The following is a 12,136-nucleotide window of genomic DNA, read 5'->3' on the forward strand; positions in this document are numbered from 1 at the left end:
GACATTTTGACAGAGACTTGAAGGATGAGTAGAGTTTTCATGGCTCATAAAGGAGGGGCCGGGCGCAGTGGCTCACGCCTATAATCCCAGCACTTTGGGAGGCTGAGGCAGGCAGATCACTTGAGGCCAGGAGTTAGAGACCAGCATAGCCAACATGGTGAAATTCCATCTCTACTAAAAATACAAAAAATTAGCCAGGCGTGGTGGCATGCATCTGTGGTCCCAGCTACTCGGGGGGCTGAGGTGGGAGAATTGCTTGAATTCAGGAGGTGGAGGCTGCAGTGAGCCAAAACGGTGCCACTGCTCTCCAGCCTGGGCAACAGAGCAAGACTCTATCTCAAAAAAAAAAAGAATAAAAAAAGAAGAGAAAAAAAAAAAAAAGGAATGAAGGGAAGGACATTCAGCTTTCAGGCAGAGGGGAAGGCATAAGCTATGGCACACAAAGAAGAAAATTCCTGATGGAGAAATGGTGACAAGCCTTCGTTCTTTGACAGGAAAGATGGCAATGAGGCTTCATCTCACAGGCTAGCTTGTGTTGATTGGGGGTGGCTGCCTAGAACATGGTGTTGAGTAGGATTCTGAGGATGAGCCTGCACTTACTGAGAAAGAGTGCCATGTGCATCAGTTACTGTCTGCCATGGAGTGGAAATGTGGACTAGCAGCACGCTTGCTGTGGTTTATTTTCCAAGACACAATCTCAGGTGTGAGATGAGCAATTCAAGAAGTAAGACTAGATAGGCAGGTTAGGAACACTCTTGGAAGGTTCTTCAATGCCCTAATGTCTAGCTTTATGAACATTTCTCTGATCTTCCCTCTTAAATAAGAAACTCTGGGGGCAACATGGTAGTTTTTTTCTTCTCCACTCTCTTTTCCTTGCACTAAAAATGCATTCTCATCTTCAGATCCAATGGACTGGAAGTATGATTTTTTTATAACAAAATTTCATTACAACAAAATGATGGAAAGTTAAGTCAAGTGTTGGAACCAGCCTTGACTTGTCGTCGTGAAAAAGATGGTTTATACAGCAGGACTATTCAAGTCAATGTCATGATAGTACTTTTAGTAGTTATAAACTATGTATTTGGCATTAAAAAAAACAGACCTAATTCCTTTTTTTCCAGTTAATCATGGTAGTCTGAATTTTTCAGTAATAACACTAATTAATGCCTAGCATCTGCATTCCCCTTTATGATTTTCAAAACACTTTTTTCATGCACATTGTCTCATTTAATCCTCATAATAGGTCAATGGGAAAAATAGTGTTATTCTGAACCTTTCTTTAACAAAGAGGAAAACCGAGACTCAGGGAGTTTGTTTAACTGGAGTCCAGACTTCCTGATTCTTTTGACTTTGCTATGCCGCCTCTCTGAAATATGCTAATACAGTCCTAACCCAGGTTCTAAATTAGAAAGAATACTTTTTTTAAAGTTGAATTTTTATCGATGTGAATCATCCTGTTTTCTTCACCCACTGGACTTTGTGTCTTTGAAGCGGATTGGGCAGCCTCGGAGGCCGAGGGTGGGGAGGCCTTGGGATGTAGCTGGCTCCTTCTATCTGCCTGCCCGGAAGTGCTCAGAGCTTTTGTTCTCTTCTTTCGTCGACAAAAAAGTAATACGTGTACACGGTAACAATAAAAAAAAATTTAAATAGTGTGAAAAGGTTTAGGGGAACTAGTAAGTTTCCACACCCCTCCCCCTTGAATCTTCTGGTCCTTTTCCCAGAAGTAAATTCATTAGCAACAGTTTCTTGTGTCTCCTTCTAGAAATGTTCTCTGCACATACAAGCGTTAAGTTGTGTCCCGTTCTCTTCCTGCACAAATGAGAGGATTCTAGAAACGGACCTGCGCTCATTAACAATACGGTAGATTTTTCTGTACCAGGACATGCTGCCGACCTCATTCTTTGCAGCAGCTCCTTAGCATTGCATCGCCTGACAGACCATAATTTATTTAACCCGTCTTTTGCTGATGGTCATGCTGTTGCTTTTAGCCACAAGGCTTCACTGAACATCCTTGTACATGTATCTTTGTGCACATTTATAAGCATGTTTGGAGGATAAATTCCTAGGAGTAGAACTGGTTTTATTCTTAAGATTCCTGTCATCAAATGTTCCACAGACTTCCTTAGGAACCTGCCTCACTGCCTGGTATCCTTTCTGGAGAAGTTCTGACGTAAATCATATCTGCTAGAAAATCGAGTTTTTATTCTCAGGCTTTGGCTTTAAAGAAAATTAAACACCTTATTGGTCACTGGCTTTTGAATGTCTTGTGTTTGGAAAGCGTTACTGAGCTGCCTGTGCTCTGGCTTTATTTCTCCAGGTTGAGAAGTCTTCGCTTCTTTCCCCGCAGATTCTGCTTACAGACTGGTAGTCATTGCGATTCCTTGCATTGAGACCATCTTCAGCTTCTCCAAGGATGGGCTGATGATCTCAGTGGCTTATGATCTCAGTGGCTTCATTGCTGTGTGTTTGAAGCACATCTGGAGTGGGGTTTTGTTGCGTGAAGTGTTACCTTTTCCCGAGCAAGGAATCCGTGTCAGGGTTCTGATCACTCAGCTAAATTAGGGAATGGGCTACATAGTCGTCCCTTAACCCCACCTGACCCGGGGATGAGATTTAAAATATTAACAATCAGTGAGGGTGGGGGGCCTCGGTGAACCCCAGTGGGTGCTAGCCTTAGTGCTGAAGCCAGCTCCAGAGGCTGCTGCTGGGCCAGGCTCTAACTTGAAGGAGAGGCCAGGGTGGGTGGTGGGGCCTTGGAGGTTCCAGGTGACATCAAGTATCAAACCACAATAGAAATATTTCAGTGTTTGCACAACCAGTATATCCGCACAGGGGCACACCCACTGAATATCAGCCGAGGTTCTCTCTGGGAGGACTTTTGAGAAGAAAAGCCCATTGGTTTGCAGTGGGGAAGCCAGATTTGAGTCATATCAGGGCTTCTTACCAGCTATGAAATCTTCAATAAGACACTCAATACTTTTCATGTCTCCAAATGAAGGAGTTTGCACCATATAATATCTGTTGCCTCTTCTTGCTCTAAAATTTGAGGCAATAATACAAGCAAAACAGCAAAATACAGCAAAATACAAGGGAAAAATACAAGCAACTGTTTTCCTGGCATTCTACATTTATGTCTTAATTATGTCTTTTTTTGTTTGTTTGTTTAACCTAAGCTCTTCATGCAAAATAAGCTAAAGAAATGAATTTGGAAGAAAGGTCATTATTTGGCTTACACAGTGTGATGCACATTATAGAACTGTGAACAGTACTAGGAGGAAGGGAGACAGGTTCAAATCCTGACCTGGCCACACCTATATTCATTCATTCATCAAATATTTATGGGGTCTTTATCGAGTACTGCACACTGTTCTAGGCTCTGGGGATGAAATAGTGAGTAAGTAAGGCCCCTGCTTTAATGAGTACATTCTAGAGGCAAGCAGTAAACTTCTTTGGACCTAAGTTTTCCTACCTGTTAATTATTTAGTGGTGGATGGCACTGGTACTGTTTCTCCACATTCCACTGCCCATGACAAGACATCGCTAGTCAATTATAGCATTGCATGCAGCCATAATCAGTTATTAGACAATAGACCTATATGTTATCCTGGGATAAATAACATATCCTTTATGTTATTCAGATGAATTTTAAAGTCTTCTCCAGCTCCAAAATTCGTTCTTGTTCATTACTTCTAATTGTAATCAAAAGACAGTATCATACTGAGGGCAAACTGCCTAGGACCCCAAATTATACATGTAGTGAAGCTACAGATTTGAAAGAAAACTACCATTACTTTGGTTTTGTTGGGTACAAATAGTATGTGTTCTTGTAAAATTGTTTTAGATCTTTGGGTCTGAGCTTTTTTCTTCATAATCTATTGCGGCCAGTTCTCCCATTTAACCTGCTTTATTTTGGTCTTTGGACAGGGGAGAGCTCATTGTCATTCACTTTTAACTCTTCCCACTTTAGAAACCTCCTTTATGAAGCTTCGTTATATTGGAGTCAGGTTGGGCAGAACTGAATCCCATTTGTTTTGGCAAATGTTCCCACTGCACACTAGATCACTCAACAGCCATCACCAGCAGAAGGCTTCCTAGGGGTCTAACGTGGCCATCTGGTCTCTTCTGCTCCACTCAACAGAGTGGAAGCCAAACCAAAGTTGAGCTGATGTCAACTTCCTTGGTGAATTTTTCCTTCAGATTCCAAAGAAAACCTTTGCAGTACTTCCATTTCTCACCCCTCTCACCACCCCCATAATAGACCAGCAAGTCCAGTTGACCCAAAGTGAGCTCATATTGAAAAAACAAAGGTTTTAAGTGCTTCTGTTAAAACTGATAACTCCACTCTTTTGGATTTCCAAATGCATCTCTACCTGTAACAAAGCATGTAGATTTGTGACTACTGGGGAGAAATTGGCTTATTTAATCCTATTAAATATATACACAAGGGCCTGAGAGTCTAAAAACTGCTCTTGCGATTTCCAAATTGTTGTAAACCAGAGATACCTCTCTCTATATAATAAAACTTTTTATTTCCTTTGGGAAATGAGAGCTGCGATGTCCAGCATCCTTCAGCCTCCAAAATTTGTGCCAATATTGGTATTTGGTGAATTGCACGTAAATCAACTCTTCTCTCTTCAAGAAAACCAGGAAAATAGACTGTTTCCACCATTTCATCATGAATGTCTAAACTAAGGAGCATTTTAAGCAGAAGAAAAGTATCCCCCCCTGTTTTTTTTTTTTGAGACAGAGTCTTGCTCTGTCGCCCAGTTTGGAATGCAGTGGTGCCATCTCAGCTCACGACAACCTCTGCCTTCCAGCTTCAAGCAATTCTCTTGCCTCAGCCTCCCGAGTAGCTGGGATTACAGGCACACACTCCCATGGCCTGCTAATTTTTTTTGTATTTTTAGTAGAGATAGGGTTTCACCATGTTGACCAGACTGGTCTCGAACTCCTGACCTCAAGTGATCCACCCACCTTGGCCTCCCAAAGTGCTGAAATTACAGGTGTAAGCCACCATGCCCAGCCAAGAAAAGTATTCTTATACCTAGGTTGAGTTAAGTGGATTCTCTTTTCTTTAGTTGGGGAGAATATGGAAAACCAAAAATTCATACTTAGGCTTGTTGAAAGCGGTAGGTATTAAATATAGATGAAATAACTCAGTTCTCCCTTTAAGATTTGTTATGAACATTCCTATGGTTTTTGGGTTATAGAGAAGAATTCTTTTGTGTTTGTGAAATAAAATGGAAGACTTTCCAATGTTAAGGTATCTGGTTAGTAATTTTTATGTAGGGTAGTATGTTGAATTTACTGCGAAAAGTTTGCACAGAAGAAAAAAAAACTGCAATTTTAAGAGTATGGATTCTGAAACCAAAGAGCTTGAGTTTGAATGCCAGCTCCATCTCTTATTTAACCCTCTCTGGTGCTCAGTTTTTAATCTGTTAAATGGGGATAATAAAAGAACCTATTTCATAGTTTGTTGTGAAATGAAGTGAGATTATCCCTGAATCGTGCTTAGCATATTGCCGGTGTACACTAAATATTAGTTACTATTTTGGCAACCACGCCTCTGTTTTCTCATCTGTAGACTGGGGATAATAATGAAAATTAAATGAACAAATTTATGTAGCATGTTTACAGAAATGTCAGGACCATAGTGAGAACTACGAAAGTGTTAACTTACTGGTATAACACAAATTCAGATGCTTTTCTTAGCATTCAGAGGGCAGGATGTGAAATGATTATGAACACAGAAGCCTGAGTTCAGAACCTGAATTGTGGTTCTATCACTTATTAACTTTGTGAACTTAGCCTCGGGCATTTCGTCTGCAGAATGGAACTAATAATAGAATCTACTTCTCGGAGTTGTTATGAAAAGTAATTGACATGGTCTCTGTAAAGTGCTTAGCATGGTGCTTGGCGTATATTCAACAGATGTTTGCTGGTATTTTTAGGGTATCTCACTTAAATGTTTGATTGGAGCTCAGCAGAGGCTTTCAGGATGAATGCGATTTGAGAAGGAATGTTTTTCTGGATATAATTGAAAGGGAGCCATTTTGCTGTTTGCAGATGTGGTTGCCCTGCTTGGCTTTCCTTATGCCTCCAGTGGAGAAAACACAGGCATTGTCAAGAAGTTCCTGAGGTTTCAAAACCGAGAGCTGGAGGCCACTCGACGTCAGCGGATGGATTACCCAGTGTAAGGATGGGTAGTAGAAGGGAGCTGGTTGGGAGGTGCTTGTTTTATTTGAGGACCAGGGCAGGCTAGTGGAAGAACTCCTTAGGAGGACACACCATGGTAAGGTGTTTTGCAAAAATGTTGAGATCTCCGTGGCTTAGACAGAATTGGTGGCCCTGAAAACCTCAAATGAGTCTTGAATTATCCTTACATTTAACAATCCTCAATTTGCCTTAGCCTCCTTCCATGACATGAGTAGACAGCAAGGTGTTGAAGCCTGAGGCCCTGCAAGGTCTCAGGTGCAGCCAGCCAAAGCCAGCACAGATTGCAACCTTGACTTTGCCTTTCTGTCGTGGAAGATTGGACGAGCTGTTTGAAATCTCACAACTTCTGATCTCCTCCATTGATTTCAGCAAGACCCAGATATATGTATTTTTTTTTTTCCTGCTGCTGAATCGAAGATGCTGAAAATGGTTCCTGGTTCACCTCAGACCAGATGGATTTAGCAGAGTGATTTAATTCTTCCCATGCTGCTGGCTGTAGAAAGATCTTGAGTCACTTTACCGAGCGTATGTTCTTGCTAAGCTTCCTTGTAATAACTTATCTTCATGAGCTTGCTCAGTTGGGTGGGTCAGGAGGGAGCTGTGTGGCACCATCTGTTTGCATATCATACCACTGATTTTGAGGCCAGATTATAAAGACCAGAAAGGAATTCTTTGCGTGTATCTGCAAAGAACCTGGGGCCACTGTCACTTTAACCCAAACGGTAAATTGATTACTGGGGTAAATGAAGAGAAATCAATGCATTCATTTTGACCTCGATCCATGTTTCACATACAAAATGCAATCATTCCCACTTCCTCGTCTTTGAACTACTGGTCAGCAGCACTGTGTGCGGTGTCAAGGGATGTTCAGCAAGTCTTTTCTGACTGATTGATGGATCACATATCTTGGCTAAGTGTGTCCTAGTTAAGTTGGCTACTGTTATTTTATCCTCACTTCACAAGTCACAGATGTACAATATTTTTTTTGACTAAAATAGCCCCAGTCCAGGAGTGGGATAATTAGATTAATTGTTCTGTATTGGTCAGCCAGGACCATGATACTGAATAATGTAATCTGAGCATGAAAATAGCATATATGTGTCCCTGTTATCTCGTAGTGATGCCATTTGTAGATGATTACATTTTTCTACCTTATGGCTTTTATCCGTGAAAGGAACAAAATTGCTTAAAAGGCTTTAATTATGTTTTTTCTTTTAATCATAGAAATTAAAATAGCTTCTTATCAAATCACCTCTTATTAAAATCCAGATTTTTAAAATCTATGTCTGACTTTGTAAGCCTTAATCAAGAATTCAAATAGGAGGCATGTGAGATGCTCAAAGAGGCACAGAAACAGAGTTTTTGGTGCAAGGTAGAAAGTCTGCTAGTTCTGTACAATGAAGCTTAACTCCTCTCTTTTGCAGTTACTATAACTACCTCCTTTGTTTCAAAAATCAAGCTTTGCAAGCTGATCTCCCATGATGAACGCGAAGGCAAATTCATCCCTTCATTGGAAAGAAAGCAATTTACTTGGTCATTGTTAACCATAATTACCTGTTCTTGGATGATATCAATCTGCAGAATTTTTTTCCCCCTCACTCTTACAGGTTTACTGTTTCATTGTGGCTTTATTTACTCCATTATTGCAAGGCCAACCTCTGTGGGATTCTGTACTTTGTTGACTCTAATGAGATGTACGGCACACCTTCTGTATTTCTTACGGAAGAGGGTGAGTATAAAACAGAACCTTTAAAACGATGTTGTAATTTTTTGAAGCTCTGCCTAGTGACAGATATGTCTGTCTAGAATAAGGAAGATACTGTCAACGTGACAGCCCAGCAAGAGCAATGGCTTCCAAATGTAGGCTGCAAATTTAACTGATTTTCCCGGAAGCTTAAACCCAATGTCTTATTTACAAAGAAATGCATTTATAAATGAGCATTTGGATTTTGCTTTGATTTGGGGGAGTCTTGTAGTTTCTTAGGACAGTTGTTGAAAAGGCCTAGCTACTTCATTCACTCTTAGATATTTTTTGGTCATTTTCATGTGCTCGAATTTTCCTTTTAGGCTACTTGCATATTCAGATGCATCTTGTCAAAGGGGAAGACCTTGCTGTGAAAACTAGATTCATCGTACCTTTGAAGGAGTGGTTTCGACTGGATATCTCTTTTAATGGAGGCCAGGTATCTGTATGCATGCTTCATCACACGCCATACGAGCATTTTCCCTTAAAGTTAAGCATTGCCATAAAGCCGGGGAGCAACAAAATCTGCAAAAGCAAATTTGTGGTAAATGATAGACTCTTTACAACTACACACTTGCTAAATCAAACTTTTATAGATGGAAGTTTAAATCATAAGAATCCCATCCCATTTAATTAACTTTTAAAGTGCTGCTTTTGACTGTAGGGTGAATGAATAAAGCATACAGGCAACTCTATAGCCTTAGTGATCTGAGCAATTCAGTCCTTTTCTCCTGGGGAGACAGGCTTTGTGAAGATAAATGTTAAAACAATAATTGGCCATATTTATATAGTGTTATCTACAACATTTTTTTTAAGGAAATGGATTGGTTAGTTCAGCCAAGAAATGATTTGACTGCTTTTGGCAAGTGAAGCAATTGCTTATGTTTGGCATTAAACAGATCATAATAACCAACACACATAAGTGATAATTCAGGTGGGATGGAGTGTGTTTATCTACTTTTTAGTATAAAACATTGTACGTAACTGCTTCAAACTCTCATAACATGAATTTTATGGACGATGGCAAATCTCTTGTTCTAGCTGAAGACAGTTCTATTTCTCAATATACGCAGTGCCGGTTTGCCACCTTTTTCTAGTTGCTTTGTTTTCTCATCAACTTTTCCTATTGATCTGTGATTTTCCTGTAACAAAAGTGGAAGAGGCATTTTGTTTGTCTTGTGCATCTGATGATGCACAGTCTTCCCTTGTTGTTTAGGTTGATCACATTTCCTTTTTTTTCTGTAAGAGAAAAGAAATAGGTCAGTCCTTGCTGCTTTCCTGAGAAGAGTCTGTAAAATGTGAGCTGGGATTCGTGGTATGTGTGTTTGTTTACTTACAAATGTTCGGTGACATAGCGGTGGTCCACATTTTAGCTTCCTAGCTATGTGAGAATTATGGTGGTCATAATAGCCTGGTTACTGCTTTCTCCTATGGAGAAGGTCAGCTCAGTGCCGTTGTCCCTGAGACAAGTATCAAATCATCAGAGCAGATTCACAGATCTTATTTTGCACCTGCTGTATGCAAGGCACTATGCTCGAGTTGCTTGTAGACTATTTAGTGGAAGTAACATTAAGGAGGTAAAGGACTGTTATAAAGTGAGCTTAATTGCCAGATGATAGCTGGTTACGGTGGCTCACGCCTGTAATCCCAGCACTTTGGGAGGCTGATGTGGGTGGGTCACCTGACGTCAGGAGATCAGCCTGGCCAACATGGTGAAATCCTGTCTCTAGTAAAAATACAAAAAGTAATTGGGCGTGGTGTGCGTGCCTATAATCCCACCTACTCGGGAGGCTGAAGCAGGAGACTTGTTTGAACCCGGGAGGTGGAGGTTGCAGTGAGCCGAGATGGCACCATTGCACTCCAGCCTGGGTAACAGAGTGAGACTCTGTCTCGATAATAATAATAATAATTTAAAAATAATTAATTGCCAGATGATTTGTATTGATTCCTAGAAGGGAGATGGCATTTTATGCTGGGATGCTTAGGGAAGGTGTCACGAGAAGATTTCTCTGTTTGGACAGGATTTAGATAGAGAAGGGAGAAGAGGGTATTTCAGCATATTATTGGAGGTTAGCAGACAAACCAGTTTGACTACAGTAGAAATTTGTAGACTATAGAAAGCTAATGGAAGGGAAAAATATGTCTTTAGGAGTAGAATGTGGAGAATCTTGGATATCAGGGAATTTAGACATCAACTTGCAAGGTACTATAGAAGATTTTTGAGCAGAAGATTAAAAGTAGTCCTTTAATGAAGGAGATAAATTTAGTGGTGGAGTACATAGTTGAGTAAAGCAGGAGAGAAAGACCAGATAAGTGGGGGCAAAAAATTTTTTTTGGTATGTGTAGACTTTAGCCCATTTGTCCTCCTTCTTTCTATTCTATCTGGTCTAATATACATAGGTCCCAAACAACACATAATACTTCCCACCCAAAATCCACCTCTGTGGTAGGACTACCATAGTCTGCCTTGACTGAATGTATAAATGACTTAAACGGTTGGTTTAGGCCAACAAGTGGCGTGAGTCATTTTCTTTTCTGTACCAACACGTTGTATGGCTGAACTGGGTTGGTTTCTGGTGGGTTAGTTTGTTTGTCTTTCATATACCAAGTGTTGTAGCCACGTCTTTGAGACGCACCCTAGCACTTACTCTGTGGTGGCACTAGCAGAGTGTAAGTGGCCCCTTGAGTCCAGAGGCTTATGTTGGAGTCCAAGACATGAGAAGAGCCCATATGAGACAGCTAACAGCATTCATGACAAAAAATAGTGTCCCTGTTAAAATGAGAATGATCATTCCAAGTGCTTAGGGAAAGGGAGGTGGGAACAGCAGTGCGTGAAGAACATACAACACCAATCTTGTTTTCCCCCCTAAGGCTCTCACGGAATCAGAGCAAGATTTTAAACACTCCTTGTAGTATCATACATATTTCCTTGTCTTTCTACACAACGAGCTTTTAAGGACAAATACATCAAATGAGCCTTTGGCTTGGAGTTTGGAAGTATCAGAAACTTGGTGGAAACTGCATTGTAGATATTTTTAACCACATCAAGTCACATTTGGGGAAGTTAAATGTATGAAATCTTAAAATATGCACAGGGCTAGTAAACTGTTAATTTTATTTTTGCAGAAACTCATCAGGTAAAAGACTCTCCAACACATATTATGAGTAATTTACACCAAGGACTGTATAGGTAATGTAGGGTGATGAGGTATAACTGATTCTTGTGTATCTCTCCCATCATAGATAGTAGTAACCACTAGCATTGGACAGGATTTGAAAAGCTACCACAATCAGACCATTAGGTAAGTGCGATTTTTCTTTTTATTCAAAATTTGCCTGCATGCGGGTTAAGGAATTTTCATACATTAGCCCTCAGCCCTCATCTTATTCCGCATCTCCTCACTCAGCTTTTCCAAGCATGGATTATTCTCTGCCCTGTAGCTAGTCTTTGTACTTGTTTTCCTACCATGCACAAACTCTTTCTGTTTCCCCCACAACTTTTTTTCCTAAGCAAGAAAAACTAGTCGTCTCTCTGGATCTCGTTGTAAATTCTTCCTTTCATGGCACTTTATAATTCTTTTTCTTTGAAAATTATCTTCTATGAAGGATTCTGAAAAATAAATCAAAGTATTAATGTTGCTTATTGAGAATGGTTGGTAACTTTGGCCTCATATAAGACATAAAAGCAGACAGTCTTCATATTTATGTTTATAATCTGGATTTGAAATGTATGCAACTATTGATATTGGTGTCACTTTTCATCTTTATATAACCATTCTCTACAAGAGTTACAGAAGCTAAGAATTGAGTTGCTTGCCTGTGTTTCATAATTTTTTAATTTACTTCTACATCCACATATAATAGTGGATTTTATAGTGTCAGAACCATGGGGCAACCTTCATTAGGAATTCTGGATACCTTGCCATAAGTAGATAATATATGTATGTAGGTGGTGCCTGACCCAATGATGATTTGATTTGCAATTTTTTGACTTTACAATGGGTTTATCAGGGTAATAAATGCATTTCATACTAATGATACTTTCAACTTACAATGAGTTTATTAGGATGTAACCCCATTGTATGTTGAAGAACATCTGAAATTGAAGGCTTAAGAGCAAGTGTAGGCCAGGGGTGTTGGCCCACGCCTGTAATCCCAGCACTTTGGGAGGCCAAG

At 40.1% G+C, this 12,136-nt stretch overlaps 1 protein-coding gene across 1 annotated transcript in view; it reads left to right on the top strand.

Annotated features, from left to right (window-relative positions):
- SEL1L3 (SEL1L family member 3) overlaps positions 1-12,136 on the top strand; it is a 117,420-nt gene that overhangs the window by 22,096 nt on the left and 83,188 nt on the right. The window contains exons 3-6 of the mRNA XM_008017714.3: positions 6,067-6,193; positions 7,824-7,945; positions 8,284-8,399; positions 11,204-11,262. Coding sequence (XP_008015905.3) covers positions 6,067-6,193; positions 7,824-7,945; positions 8,284-8,399; positions 11,204-11,262 — 424 coding nt within the window. The remainder of the gene's footprint in view (positions 1-6,066; positions 6,194-7,823; positions 7,946-8,283; positions 8,400-11,203; positions 11,263-12,136) is intronic.

The sequence above is a fragment of the Chlorocebus sabaeus genome, chromosome 27 (assembly GCF_047675955.1).
Source record: "Chlorocebus sabaeus isolate Y175 chromosome 27, mChlSab1.0.hap1, whole genome shotgun sequence".
NCBI lineage: Eukaryota > Metazoa > Chordata > Mammalia > Primates > Cercopithecidae > Chlorocebus > Chlorocebus sabaeus.